At 44.7% G+C, this 16,047-nt stretch overlaps 2 protein-coding genes across 2 annotated transcripts; one reads left to right on the forward strand and one right to left on the reverse strand.

The window, feature by feature from the left end:
* Positions 1-393: 393 nt before the first annotated feature.
* On the forward strand, positions 394-1,344 carry LOC136473216 (uncharacterized). The gene has a single exon (XM_066470896.1). It carries the CDS (start codon positions 394-396, stop codon positions 1,342-1,344), a length of 951 nt encoding a protein of 316 aa, XP_066326993.1.
* Positions 1,345-3,487: 2,143 nt separating this feature from the next.
* Positions 3,488-8,639, reverse strand: LOC136473218 (protein Brevis radix-like 1). The gene is made up of 5 exons (XM_066470897.1): positions 8,277-8,639; positions 7,479-7,891; positions 4,720-4,855; positions 4,190-4,623; positions 3,488-3,907 (listed from the first exon to the last, which is right to left on the reverse strand). Exons 1-5 carry the CDS (start codon positions 8,442-8,444, stop codon positions 3,829-3,831), a joined length of 1,230 nt encoding a protein of 409 aa, XP_066326994.1. The 5' UTR covers positions 8,445-8,639; the 3' UTR covers positions 3,488-3,828.
* Between the last annotated feature and the right edge of the window lie 7,408 nt (positions 8,640-16,047).

Here is a 16,047-nt window from a genome sequence, read left to right on the forward strand (position 1 = left end):
ACTAAACCCTTGCCCGGGTTCATATTACTTACAATGTCCACCATCAAAGTACATGTTTTTATTAATGGTACGAGGTACGTGACAAATTTTTAGATTAGCGTTATATACCAGTAAATAATACCACACAAGAACGCCAGTAAATAATACCACACAAGAACGCCTAAACAAAATTTGAAATGTTCTAGAGAGAAGAGTGTGTCACGTGCACAAAATGCAAAGTCCAACTCAACGGAAGAAGCTCGTAAAACCTTCCAAGCCGTAGTCAAACCATCTTAAAACCTGGAGACCTCAAACCCAAAACGGCCACACCATCGCTTGCTGCCTTGCTCTCCTACACGCCCACACCGGAGAATAAGCAAAGACCCAACCCAACTCGATCAACGCTGGCGCGTCATGGGCACGCTCGTCGGCCACGTCGCACCGGGCGTGGGCTTCATCGTCGTCGGCCTATGGCACCTCTACAACCACATCAGGCTCTTCCTGCTGCGTCCCGGCTCCTACGTCGCGCCCGTCTGGTTCCCCGTGCGCGGCGCGCGCCACCTGGAGCTCATTCTCGTCATCGCCGGCGCCGTCGCGTCCATCCTCATGGAGCTCATCGTCGGCCCAGCGAGGCACCAGCCGTTCGACGACGACGGCACGGTGCCCTCGGACCACCTCCACAACTTCGAGCACGCGTCCATCTCGCTCGCGCTGCTCGTCTACGCCGCGTCCGCCATCCTCCTCGACCGCGCCGGCCGGGCGGCGCCGTGCCGGGACGCGGTGTCCCAGCTTGCCGCCGCCGCGGCGTTCGCGCAGGAGCTGATGCTGTTCCACCTCCACTCGGCGGACCACGTGGGCGTGGAGGGCCAGTACCACCTCCTCCTGCAGGGCGTCGTCGCCGTCACGCTCGCCACGACGGTCCTCGGCGTCGCGGCGCCCCGGAGCTTCGCGGTGAGCCTGGTGCGGTCAGCGAGCCTGGTGCTCCAGGGCGTCTGGTTCGTGGCCATGGGTGTCATGCTGTGGACGCCCGCGCTCCTGCCCAAGGGATGCGTCCTGAGCCACGAGGACGGGCACGACGTCGCGCGGTGCCGCGATGAAGGCGGCGCGCTCGCCCGCGCCAAATCGCTCGTCAACCTGCAGTTCAGCTGGTACCTGTCCGCCACCGTCGTGCTCGTGGTCGCGCTCTGCCTCCGGATGTGCAGCCTCTACAAGGAGGAGCCGCGGTACGTGCCGCTGGTTAGGGGAAACGACCATGGAGAAGATGATGATGATGGTGACGGCGAAGAAAACGTCGTCGAGGCAGCGAAAGGCGGCTCAGGGCGTGTGCTCGGCGAAGCGAGGCCGATGGAGATATCACGGCCATAAGAGGGCATAAAGGAAAATGATTTTCAGCGTGGGAACGTTTGTGTAAAATGTAATTTTGTGCGCAAATAGAATTGGAGGTAAATTGTAGCTTAGGGCGTGGTTCTTTGTTTGGTCATCAGTCCTCACTGTATGCATACTGATAAGGTTTGAATTACCATATGCTGTGATTGGAGGAGAGTTTGTACTTAGAAAACAGGAGTAATAGTCTAATAGCTATTGCAAATTTGGTCTTGTTCATGTCAGCTGCTTATATCTTGACTAGAATTTTGATTTGATCTTTGGCTGTCCCTCATTTACGATTAGGGATGAAAACGGATCGGATACGGACGGATATCACCGATATTATATTTTTCATCCCTATTTACGATCTTGTTGATGATGAACTCTGGCAATGCAAAATTGCTTAATGCTTATCTTTACATATGGCCTCTGGTTTCTGAATTGTCTTGAGAACATTATTATACTACTTGCTGAACGGAAAGGTGCCACACTGGAAACTTTTCATGACTCAGAAACAGAAAATGCAATCATATGGTTACAATCTTTGTTTCCTGGTGCATGACACTGACAAAGAGATGGAAATCCGCTGGTCTAAAGTATGATTAATCTGCCCAAAGTAAATTCTCCTACGCCCCCTGATTGGGACGGGCACACTGGTTTCGCCCTTTTTCGCTTCATCGGTTTTTCCAGTTCTGGTATAGCAGCCGGTAGTGAGAAGGCTTAAGAGTATCCAGGTAGGCAGGTAGCACACAAATTGAAGATGATTGGCTCCAGGGGTTTTTCTTTTCATCAAGCCATCAATAGTTTGTGGATGCTGCCTTCAAAAATACTCCTTTATTAAAACATTGCATTCTTTCTGTTTTTTAATGTGTTCAGAACATTCGCAGTCTGATAGCTCAAACATTATCAGCGAACGTTTATATATCTTTTCAGTTTCTCTCTTCTTGAACTATTTGCACACATAATTTTAGTCACTACTAACCCTTTTATTTACTAACCTAGATATGCACATGATTTAAGGGTCTGATTGATTAGATGCATTAGCTTATATTCAGACTTGTGTAGTGTAATTTATCCATGTTTGATTCCCCGAAAAGACTCTTTATAGAGGCTTGCATGCCGCTTAAAGTTCAACACAACACTAGCTACTAGTATGCCAAATTTAATCATATTAGTCAATACAGATTTGCACAAATCAACGGGGCAACACAAAAAATGCAGGCTCTTCACCTCCTCCACCTGGATTAGAAATTTAGAACATGAGACTTCTAGCACACATTGGTGACCACGTGCTACATAATATAAGGAACCAAACATAATCTTACCAACTATAGTTTGTTTGTGCGAATAACCAAACAAAAGACATCGCATACACTTAGGGTGTGTTTGGTTGAGCTGTGGCTGTAGAAAAAAACTGCTGTGGGCTGTGAGCTGTGGGAAAGCTGCTGTGGGCTGTGAGCTGTAGAAAAGCTGAAAGCTGTTTGGTTAAACAAGTATAAAATATACCTTCTATATTTATCTCTCTTGAAACAACTATGGAAGAGCTTTTTATTCCACCAATTTCGAAAAGCAGAAAGCCAAAAGCCAAAAGCAGGGTCAAACCAGCTTTCAAAACTGTACTACGGAAAAGCAGCTGCTTCTGAAAAAGCCGCCTGGAAAAGCAGCCCCTTTGATTGGGCTTTTAACTTTTGGGGCCAAAAGCCAAAGTCCAAAGCCCAACCAAACGGACCCTTATGCTAGCTTAGATATACTCCATCACAAAATAATCGACTATCTTGCTTTCTAAGGAGTCAACCATTTTAATATTTGACCAAATATATAAAAAAGATACTATGTTTATTATAACTATTGTTAGATTGATCGCTGAATATACGTTCATAATAAACTTGTTTAGAGATATAAATATTAATATTATTTTCTATGTACCTAGTTATTTTTTAAATAAAAAGTCACTCCTCAGGAAGCGGATGAGAAGCAAAATTCGTGGTTATTTTAGGACAAAGAGAGTACCGTATAAAATCCAATACAAATTAAGACTAATGCAAATAAACAATCTCTCTCAAAGCTTCTGTTGATGCACGGAAATGACTTTACATGCGGAGAATCACTAGTGCTCATGCTTGGACTAGCCATCAGTGATTATCATGCGTCAATTCAGTGATTATCATGAAGCCATCAGTCCAGTTTTGTTTTCCAAAACAGTAACTTATGGTTGGTATAAAAAGGTACAATTTCTCAATTTTTTTCTCACATAAGCCGTCGAGCAAATGTTAGACACAAAAAGAAAAGAAAAAAAATAAGCCTCGAAGCCCACTGTCAGTTCTGTCACACTACACATGCAATGCAAACAGTCCTAGCTGCCCAGGGTCATTGTTGCGCCAGCAAGGAGCAAACCTGATGACACGATGTTAGTGCCCGATGTACAGAGATGTTTCTATGATGGTAGAAGTAGCGAATGGTAAAATGTAATTGACACGTCTTCTCTCAGAGATATTGCTCATGTATCCTCGCTCGGTTTTCTTCCCACCACAACCTGGCATGCATCTCACTGAATCTCTGCCGGCTGCACAAAGAACAGACAGAAAAGAGTAAGTTCTCTAACCATATCAAAAAAAAAGGACAGAGGTTCTCGATTTTATAGTCAACCAATGTGTTCTTAAAAGTAATCTCACTCATACTATATATTGTTGATACAAGTTTAGTTTGCAAATTGAGTAGCAATATCTTTGCAAAAGTCCAGGCTCTCAATGAGCACATAATAATTGCAGGGAGATAATAGTTCTATTCACACACCCACTAAGGTAATCCATCCAAAAACCATGATCATAAGCAGAAAACAGCAAACCTGAATCTGACGCGACGTAGTTCTCTGATGCCACCAGGCAAAGCTCGAATAGTAATATACACACCAGACTCGTCCTCTTCTACCCATTCCCTCTCTTGGTCACTTGTGTTGCTAATAGAGGCTGAAAGTTCACCTGATCGATCGATCTCTTCAGGAGATGAGCTTGTCCTGACTGATGCATCAATAGAAGTTTCTGTCTTTGCTCCACTAATGCTTGATAACTTAGGCGTTGATGCCAGTCCAACTGAATCATAGCATTGGTGCCCAAGGTAGCGGTCTTGGCGGTAAATGTTGCCAAGATGATTGGGTTGGTGATGAAGACAATCTGAAGACGAATATCCTATGGCTCCACTAGCTTTTAGTGGTCTGTGCAAAGTATGCACTGGCTGCCCCTTGTTAAGGGGAGCTGTAGCTGGGTTATCATCTTTGGAGCTCTGCATGAAGTGCAAGCCATGACACAGCAGGGGACAACATAAGAAGGCATGCTTCAAATAATCACATCTTGAAAGGTGATTCAAAGGGGCTCTTACCTCATTTTCAGACCTTGGAATGCTTGGCAGAGGAGCAGCTTGACTGTTGAACTTCAGAACGTTGTAAAGCTCCATGACCTTCTCGTAATTTTCAGTCCACCATCTTTGTGCTTGCCATTTGTTGAACATTTCACGGCTATTGTGCGTTAGTCCATGCATGAAGGAACACAACAGAAACTGGTAAGTTGTCATTATCATACAGAAAACACTTAGTTTTGTACTTTTGTCACCTGAAACAAGAAGCAAGCATATTGTAAAGTAAATAGCGAAGAAGAGGAAGGACCATACTGGACCAACAGAAGACAAACTTGTCCGTCTCCTTATTTTGTCCCAACATCATTAAACTTATGCAAGCTAATTCTTACTTAGTGCAGCAACATATTTTTGTTTATATTAAACCATACTGAGCAAGTGAGCAATTTTGTTTATATTGAACCATGCTAGAATGCTCATAAACAGATATACCCATCCATTCCTACAAATTATATGAACTACAAAAAGAACTAAATTACTAGCCAACTTGCTCTCCCAGCTACGAATTAGAATCTCCTGTTGGCAAAAAGCTAAAGATTGTTCTCTCTACCAGTGTTCAGCTTTGCACAAACTATCAATGGATGATTGGTGGGCATTTCATTTAGAATATGATTGGCTGAGTTCTGCTGAGCTAATCCACACATGTGACAAGAATGATTGTTCTTACAGTTCATGTTTATAGACAAAGCACCAACACTCAGAAAATCTCATGATTTGTTTTTAGACCACGAAAATAAGCTACAAGTGAACCATATTAGCGTTCCAAATTCAGTTCATCTTCCCATATAGAATAACAATCTTTTATTACGCCCTCATCCCATGTAACATTACTGGTGGTAGGTAATCAAAGAAGCGTACCACGAGGAACTTCTCTCATAACATTCTTAATACAGAAATACATTCCAATCTGAAAAAAAAAATACTTAACCATTTCAAAAGTTCAGAACATTGTAATAAATTTCACAAGTATCTTTTTTCCTTGATAGTGTATGAATCAAGTTTCTAGGAGTCATTTACAAGATCTACATGAAAGCCAGCACTACTTCAAATAAAATAGCCAAAGAAGTGCCACCAATCCAATTATCTAGGTTGGTTGGCTCCCCGCATAAGCAGGGGGGGGAGGGACCCCATTAGAATAATGAGATACCAAAGCAAGGCTACCCTTTCTTTATTACAGAAGGACAACGAACGAACACAACCACTTGCAGTTTTTGTCCTTTAATTTTGTTCCATTAAGACTACTAGATGGTGGTCCTCTACATTTCAGACTCACTTTTTTCTTCCTGCTCTATGATGAGATTATTAGGTTAAGACAGATTGCGTTAACCTAATAATCTCATCATAGAGCAGGAAGAAAAAAGCTGAGTCTGAAATGTATGGCATGGACTCATAGAAGCATGAATGTGCAAGCTTGGCTTCAGAGCTATTCTACCTGGTAGAGTTTCAAATGTAAGTGACATTTAATTGATGCTCTGATGAATAATTTAGAAGTACAAATTTATTAGCTTTCTGGCAGACAGATCCAGATATTGTCCTGTTGCAGCATGTGAGTGACTAACTAGATGCTCTTTGTAGGAATCATGCCCTTAGACCCATGTAGTTCAAATGCACAGTGTACCATTTGAAGAATGGAAATTTTGTCAGAAATCAACACATGATGCTTTGAGAAATAAGAGATTACATAACAAATTTCCGTGTGCTTTTTAGTCATCTGTTCAAGCCATATTGTACACACACGTTTATAACTGCCTGCGCTGATTAAACACTAAGCTGATGGCAAAACATCTTAAATGTCCCTTTTCTTGGTGGCTGGGACAAGTAGAATATTTTTTTATTTGGAATAAAAAGTACACAAATAACTTATGTCTAGAAAAGAGAGATATTGGAATTGCAGAAGGACTGCAGCTCATGCACAGAAGTTGCAGGTGTTGAGATTCTCACACGGTTCCCCCCCAAATTTAGAAATCTATTGTGCATTGTTCAAAAAATTCCTTCTAATTCGAACTCATGTAATCATATGAGTACCCAAAGCGATGTCTTTTATGCTTGTTCAGAACAGTGATGAATCAGTGTTTCTATTTGACTCTTCGAATGGTAGATATGTCTTTATCCCTTCCTTCTCCATTTTATTCTTAGTGTACAATCTCCTTTTCTTTTCCTCTTTCAAATTCCGAACTTCTCATGAAAGCAAAGGTGGAAAAGATCAAAAGGAACAAAACAACAAAGGCGAAAAGCAAGATAAAGCATATACTTGTCTCGTTTACCTAAAAATATGAAACCAATACTCAATCGAAGGATCATTGGAACTCCAAATTTAGCTAACAAGATCAAAGTTTAAATTTTTCCAGGATTAGACGCTTCAATTTTTTCCGGACCAATAACTTTCTTACTCATTTTGCTTCCTCTGTTACCACATGGAAACTTATGAAATAATCCTAGAGCTCAAGAACAATCATTCAGGAACAGAAGGAACAAACCAAATGAATTGTACAAGTTTCCTTAAATAACAAACCAGTATGCACAAAATTCGGCATCGCAGAGATGCAAACCTATGTTTTCCGGTTGCTTGGGCAATGGACAAGGTGATGCCCACAGCATCCAACGAAAGTAAACTAAAAATCTAAACCAAATTTATTGAATTTTAAGCACTAATATCTGTTGCAAGTATCAACCAAGTTGTTCTACCAATGAGCAAATGTTTGGCACAAATGAGAGCAAGATCTCACCTGAATCGGATGCGCTTCAGACCATTGCCGCCCCGCGGCAGCGAGAGGAAGGTGATGAGCACCCCGGGCTCTACCTGGGCGACCCACTCCTTCGCCTCATCCTCCTCGCTGCTGCCAGCCGCCGTTTCCTCTTCATCATCCCCGTCCTCATCGCCGGAGAGGAAGTCGGTGCGCGCGCTGACCGACGGCGTGATGTCACCGCTGGACATCGCGCCCCCCGTGCGCAACCACGGCGTCGATGCTGCGGAGCTGCCGGCGCGCTGGTACGAATAGTGGAAGCGGTCAGACCCGGACTCCGCGTACGCGCCGTGGTAGTACGGTTGCTGCGGCCGCGACGCCGCCGAGGAGGACGAGCCGGCGCACGGCTTGCAGTGCCGGTACGCGCCCGATGCCTTCAGCGCCATGTCCTTGATCTGAAACCCACGAAAATCTCCCATCATCCATCAATCGTACTGCCCAGCTCGCACTTCACACCGTCCAAACAAATTTTGTACCAAACATTTCAAAAAACATTGAGATTTTGGAGAAATTGAACCATTCCAACGCCTCAAAACCCTCAAAGCAGGCCGAATTGGTACCAGTTTGCGCTTCTCCCAGGCCAAGGCAAGGTACATTTGATCAGATACACACATAAAAAAAACAAATTTTCCACTCAGTCTAAACCAACAACAATTGGAACCCTGGTCCATTTCATGATCAGAAAATCACAAAGGCACCGAGAACAACCACTGGATTTCAATTATCGCCACCAAAGGCCCAAAGGGGGAACATTTCAAGAACTCAAGCACGGCGACCAACCTGAGCGGTGAGCGACTTGACGGCGTGCCTCGTGCCGGGCGTCGTCGCCGATTCACCGCCGCCTCCGGCGATGGCGTGGTCTTCGTCGTCGTCCTCCTCCTCCGGCGGCTCGCGCAGCGGCGGCGCGCCGCCCGGGAGGTGCTTGGAGCACGCGATGCACGTGAGCATCGCGTCTCGCGGACCTGACGCAAGCGCGCGCCCCTCGGATCCCGCGACGAAGAGGGGGGGCTGGGGGCGGAGAGAGGACGGGAGGGCGCGGCGCAGGTTTATAACAGAACGGGGAACTCGCGCCTCTGCGATAGGCGTCGAGCTCTCGAGCGGAGGACGTTAATGGCGGATTAGGATCCGGCGTTAGAAGACAGAGTCGCGGTGTGGGGGTTATTTTTACTCTCACCTTTTCCCGGGGTTCAGTTGCGCCTACTGTTTGTTCACTGAGATAGTGAGATGGTCAAACTCAATCAAATCGGAGGATTTTGCAGTTTCACCTTCGTTTCTATATAAAGAAACTGAACTGCACAGATCTCTTTTCCTGTTCTCCGTATGGGACGGTGGACACGTTTTGTGACATTGGGACGGTGGACACGTTTTGTGATATCCGCCGCCTCTGTGGCACGTATTTTCGGTCCAAGGGCCTTTCAGCTTTTGACAACACCACTGAGCTGAAAACCTCAGAGGGCGTACCTTTGCTCTATGTGGGTATGTTTAATGATGCGGAAAAAAAAATACTAAATCTCTTCACCAGCTAGCGGCACATGTAGTCAATAAAATCCCCAAACATTGGCTTTTGCTACCGTGCTAAGAATTACGGGTAGGTTAAGCATGAATCTAGCCATACGGCACACCATGTATATATTTAATAAAACCGCAAATCTTCTCTACAAGTTAAGGGTATGGCTCACAGCCATAGCACGCTGAATGGTGGCGCGCCGTATCTATGTTTAGTTATTGCCACGTCTTGGACGTGCTGAAAGTGTTAACCATTCGCTGTGTAATTCTACGCCAATTTTGACCAAACGTAGACGCTTGTTTTGTTCGTTGCACTTGTGGCGCGCTAAGACTCGTGGCAGAATGACATGCTGCAGGAGCCAAATAGGCCCTAAGTCACAGCACTCATAGTTGGGCAACTCACCTGGTCACTAGGCTTGTTCAACCACGGGTTACAGCGGTGTCAACTGGTTTCGTAAACTAGAAATTGAAGTCACAACACTCATAGCGTTTCAGCGGGGTTACAGTGGGCGATCTAAGTGGTCTTGCCAACCTTAGATCATCCCCAAGCGTGCCTCCCTAACAGGTCTTCCCGGGAGGCGTCCATGGGTTTCTGCGCGTTCTCTACAAAAACTAGCTAGGCTTGGTTCAGAAGTTGGCTAGGTCATGTTTCGCAGCACTGCCAGCTATCACCGTGTTTGCACGGCACATGTGAGCTAGCACTCATCTGCTAACAGAATCAGGACAACATCATCTTGCCCTCAAACTTCGATCAACTCCTAGAGGACCTTTCGCAAGATGTTGCAGGCAAGATACGCAGCCGATCTAAAATCTGCTCTCAGCTCACGAGCTACATTGTCGATGAGCGGGGTGTTGTAGCTCAATATAAAGAACTTGTCTTCGACGAATCGTAAAGAACAACGCAAAGATTGATGACCCTCATCCTACTCATGATGGTTTTGCTAAGATGTTAGATGATCATAGAATTATCAATGATAGCAGCCTTCTAGCTATGGTAAATATGATAATAGCTCGCTTTGATAGATTAGAAGGTCAAAAGGTTGACCATATTGATGCATCTACTAGTGGATCAACCCCGGTTGCTAAACAACCTCAGAACTTGTATGCATTTGCTAGTCAAGTTAAATTGGGCCCTTCGGCGACTAAAACCGATGAATCCAGTTTAGGTGAAGTTAGCACGACTTTACAAAATTGTCACATTCGTTCCAAATTCGACTTAAAGGAGATTAAGGGTTTGAGAGTTGAATTTGGGGTCCTTGTCCTTCAAGAGTTTGATCCAAAAGTTAACTTTGTGTCTATGAGGTTGTCCATTGCCGGAGAAGAGCTAACTAGAGTTAGGGCTTATTAGTGCCATGGTTGACCAAGTTCGTGATTTAGACATATAGTGAGATACATCGAGTACTCGAGTCACTGTTCTGGGAGAGGCTGGTGAGAGTTCTGGGCTACAAGGGCTTGGTCGGGACACTCCAAGGACAAAAGGAAAATATCAGGTAAGAATCATCACTGAAGTCTATGAGGTACTCCCTCTGATCTAGTTTATAAGGCATTTTGTCTATGTCAATAATCAAACTTTATAAACTTTGACTAATAATTTGGCCAACATTTTTTAATTATTATAATACAAACTTAATACTATTTGATTTGTAATCAAATATACTATCAAATAATCTTAGTGGGAGTTTCATTTGAGTTTTATCTGCATTTAATAGGTTGCCACATAAATATTTTTGAAGATATGACAACTTTTTTAAGAAGAGAGAGAAGAAGTGGGTTTCATGGGGATGAAACTCTCTTTGCTTAGTTTCCAACTCTAGATGAGTCATGAAATTAAATGTCCATGAAACCAAAGAATAAAACTATCCATGGCCTTAGGTTGTACCTGAAACTAACTAAAAAGGTTTTTTTGTATCCAAAGCATGTTCTTTTGGTGGCTATTATATTAAGATGGTATTTCTTTCGAGTACCCACAGTATGGTTTGCCTGGTCTCAGCTGATTTGATTTTGGTCTCATTTTCAAGTTTGCAAAACAGTTTATTGTGTGATTCATTGTTATGAGCAATTGTCTATAAGAAAATCAAGGGTTTAGTCATTGCAAGTGAGGTGAGTTTGCCGTCACTTCCAAATTTGCAATCCAGTTTATTGAGTGATCCATTGTTCTAAAACAATTGTGTGTTTAAGAAAAATCAAGGGTTTAGTGTTAGAGTAGGGATAGGAAGGAATCGTATTGAAGAAGAGCGAACACAACACAGAGAGAGGTAGGAGAACCACGATGACATGTCCCTGTTGGGTTGCTCTTAGGGTGCGCGCTGGCTGGCGTCGAGCTCGCGTCGTTGGGACAACAAGCTTACTGCCTGTTGCGCCACCACACACTCGAATAGTGTGCGAATCTCGCGATGAGCCCGATGATCCTCGGGTGTCGTAGGCCCCGGAAGCCCCCGGAGCAAGGCCACCACAGCAGCGATGTTCTAGCTTGCCCAAGTGAAGTGTGGGAGGGCTTCGTCGTCCTCGATGATCCTCTGGTTCACGTCGCAGGCCACGGCACGCGCACGCCCACCGTCTCTGTGGCGCTCGATCTCTCATTCGAGCTTCGCGCGTTCTTGCTCGAGCTAGAGTCATGCTTCCTCGAGCTCTTGGTGCCGGGCCTTCAGCTGCTCTACCTATAGGTGAGGTGGGGCCCCTGCATCTCCCTCGACCTCGTCGTCGAATCCATTCATTGAGGTAGCCTCTCCCTCGTGGATGCTTTCGACGTACCCTTCGGGGGTACCTACCATGAAACATTCACGAGAAGGGTGATGGCTCCCCCTGTTGGAGTCAGAATTAGAGGGCGGCTCCGAATCTCCTACAAGGAGGTCATGGAAAGATTCTACGATATATTCGGTCATCCCCACGAACTCGTCGTTCGTGGGGGATGGGGGCATGCGTTGCACCATAAGGTAGCCAACGGTCTCAGTGGCATTGCGTAGACTGAATGAGAGCGCTATTGAAAGGTCATAATATGGCTAGAGGGGGGTAAATAGCCTATTTAAAAATCTACAAATCAACTAGAGCAATTTGATTAGTATGACAAATAGCGTAATGCAAACTTGCTCTAGCTCTACAAGGGTTGCAAGCCACCTATCCAACAATTCTAGTTGCAATGATTACTAAGGCACACAAACTTGCTATGTAATTACCCACTAAGAGCTCTCAATCTTGCTACTCTAAAGAGCTCAATTAGATGAATGTAAATAATAAAGCAAGCTCTCAATTCTAATTACACTAAAGAGCTTATATCAACTAGTTTGCAAGAATGTAAATAAGTGAGTAGGGTGATTATACCGACATGTAGGGGATAAACCAATCACAAGATGAATATATAGCCAATCACCGGGAGAATGCCAAAGACAAGAGACAATCGATTTTCTCCCGAGGTTCACGTGCTTGCCAACACGCTACGTCCCCGTTGTGTCGACCAACACTTGGTGGTTCGGCGGCTAAGAGGTGTTTCACAAACCTCTTCCACACAATTGGACACCGCAAGAACCGACCCACAAGTGAGGTAACTCAATGACACGAGCAATTTACTAGAGTTACCTTTCGGCGCTCCACCGGGGAAGGTACAAGTCCCCTCACAATCACCGGAGACGGCCACGAACAATCACCAACTCGTGCCAATCCTCCACCGCTGCACCGAGCCGTCTAGGTGGTGGCAACCACCAAGAGTAACAAGCGAAATCCGCAGCACAACACGAATACCAAGTGCCTCTAGATGCAATCACTCAAGCAATGCACTTGGATTCTCTCCCAATCTCACAAAGATGATGAATCAATGATGGAGATGAGTGGGAGGTCTTTTTCTAAGCTCACAAGGTTGCTATGTCAATGAAAATGTGCAAGAGAGTGAGCTTGAGCCGGCCATGGGGCTTAAATAGAAGCCCCCATGAAATAGAGCCGTTGTACCCCTTCACTGCACTGAACATGGGCCGACCGGACGCTCCGGTCATATTGACCAGATGCTGGACCTCAGCGTCCGGTCGTGCGATGTGCGCCACGTGTCATCGGCTTCAAACGCTGTTCGTCAGATTTCAACGGCTACGAAGCTGACCGGATGCTCCGACAAAACTGACCGGACACAGAATCCTCAGCGTCCGGTCATTTCCAGTAAGCTCCCCGAGGCATATTTCTTCGACCGGACGTGTCTGGTCCACCTTGACCAGACACAGACCAGCATCCGGTGCAATACCCTCGGTACTGTGCAGACCCGTCAGTTTGACCGGACGCACGCTGTCAGGGTCCGATGCTTTCAGACCCAGCGTCCAGTCAGTTGACCGACGCCAGCGTCTTCACGATCAACTTGTTTTCACTTCTAACTTTTTCACCCTTGCTCTAATGTGCCAACCACAAGAATTTGCATCCGGTGCAATAGAAAATAGGCATTCCATTTTCCCGAAAGCGCACCCATCTCAACCCTGCAAACACCACCTCCTTTGTAGATGTGCCAACACCACCAAGTGTATCACCTTGTGCACAAGTGTTAGCATATTTTCACAAACATTTTCAAGGGTGTTAGCACTCCACTAGATCCTAAATGCATATGCAATGAGTTGGAGCATCTAGTGGCACTTTGATAACCGCATTCCGATACGAGTTTCACTCCTCTTAATAGTATGGCTATCTATCCTAAATGTGATCACACTCACTAAGTGTCTTGATCACTAAAACAAAATGGCTCCTACATTTTATACCTTTGCCTTGAGCCTTTTGTTTTTCTCTTTCTTCTTTTCCAAGTTTAAGCATTTGACCATCACCATTGTCATGATCTTCGCCATTGCTTCATCACTTGGAGTAGTGCTACATATCTCATAATCATCTTGATAAACTAGGTTAGCACTTAGGGTTTCATCAATTAACCAAAACCAAACTAGAGCTTTCAGCTATCAAGGCGCTCTGGATGAGGTATTCTGGGGAAAGCGGCTCTCCTCCAACAAGCTACATCGTGACATTGGTGAACAAGAAGGTGAGGCGGCCTAGGTCCTCTCAGGACGGTCGGGGTCCTAGGAAGGCGCTGAGCTAGCGTTCTAGCCTCCCATAATTGAAGCCGAGGAGCTGGTCACTCCCAGGGGCGTGGGCCTCCGGTGCGTGCAGCCGCAGCTCCTTAAGCACCTCGGTGATCGCATCAAGGTCTACGGAGTGGAGAGGTTGGATGGCGACGGGAGCCTGCACCAACTCTCCCCCCATCGTGACAATGAAGTCCAGGTTCCCGAAGTGCACGTACGCGCTCGGGACCCAGCTGACACCATGACTAGCCATCCGAGGCCTGATGTGGACGTCGAGACACGTAAAAAGCCCCTACCTGGCGCCCCAACTGTCGGTGTTTTTAGACCACCGGCGAGTAAATTTGTATTTGGGCATCTGGCTCGGATGGTGTGCTCGTAGGACACAAGGGTTTATACTGGTTCGGATAGAACGTCCCTACGTCCAATTTGCTGCTGCTCGTGTTACCGGCACTTGGTTTGTAGTAGGGGTTATAAACAGGCGAGAGAGGAAAAGGATCCCAAGTCTCTGGTGAAAGAAATGAACGGGTGCTGAGAGCTCGATCACTAAAACAAAATGGCTCCTACATTTTATACCTTTGCCTTGAGCCTTTTGTTTTTCTCTTTCTTCTTTTCCAAGTTTAAGCATTTGACCATCACCATGCCATCACCATTGTCATGATCTTCACCATTGCTTCATCACTTGGAGTAGTGCTACCTATCTCATAATCATCTTGATAAACTAGGTTAGCACTTAGGGTTTCATCAATTAACCAAAACCAAACTAGAGCTTTCAATCTCCCCCTTTTTGGTAATTGATGACAACCCTTATACAAAGATATGAATTAAAGTTCATTTGAATCCATGTTGCTTGCCCAAGCATATTTACCATGTGCAAAGGATATGGACAAGTTTCATGAACTCCATATGATAGCAATTGCTCCCCCTACATATGTGCTAAGAGTTTGGATTGTAGCTTGCACATATGCTTAGATAGGAAATATAGGAGTCAATTTCTACCAAATGATGCTAAGGTATAAGAGATGGACCTTTGAAGCGTGATACCAATCGGAGTGCACCAATATACCATCCTTAGCACCATTAGTAACTAGACATATACAAAAACTAGAATACCCCATGAGATCAACATTACATGCAAGGGTCTAGTTTCTATAGAAAGAACATAAGTCTAGTTACTTAGCCTATGCATGCTAGTTTTTCATTTCAACATTCAAACCTACAACTAGCATACACCACACAAGCATGGATATTTGAAATTAAAACTTATGCCATGCAAACAAACATATGTAATGCTCATTCAAATGCACCATACAAGTTTATGAGCTTGCTCCCCCTATTTGTATGCTTAAAATTTTAATTAATCCCCTTCCTTTGTCATATATTTTCTCTCCCCACTATTTCTCCCCTATCACTCATATCTTTGTTTCTCTCCCCCTTTATCAACAATTAGCACAAAAGGTGAGCTCAAATTATCGATAGGTTGGGGTGAAACCATGTGAAATGAGGATCATTTTCCCAATTTGGTTCAATCTAGATTACTTGCAAAAGATATTTAACTCGGTTTGATCCAAGGACAAGCTTCTTCACACCTCCAAATAAGGGTTATCTTATACCATGTTGAGTTAAACACTTATAGCTCATTTTCTAAATCAAACACTAGGTTTATAAGCCCACAAACATGTCATATGCTACCACTAGATCATTTCAACCATACAATCAATAGTGGTACCATATAAGCATCAAATTTATTTGATTTTAATGAATGAGCCTAGGACATGATAGGAATGATTAGATGCACTAAACAAGTCCTTAGCAATGGATGGATGACATGTCAATCAACTTTTACCTTGCTTTGCTTGAAGGAGAGGCATGTCATATAATGGGGGGTGCATCAACACATATTAGAGAAGTCAAGTATGTTCAATTCATTCCTTAGCTTGCAAAACCTCTTCTCATCAAGTGGCTTGGTGAATATGTCGGCAAGTTGATCTTCGGTGCCCACACTCTCTATG

This window comes from Miscanthus floridulus, chromosome 8 (assembly GCF_019320115.1).
Source record: "Miscanthus floridulus cultivar M001 chromosome 8, ASM1932011v1, whole genome shotgun sequence".
NCBI classification, from domain to species: Eukaryota; Viridiplantae; Streptophyta; class Magnoliopsida; order Poales; family Poaceae; genus Miscanthus; species Miscanthus floridulus.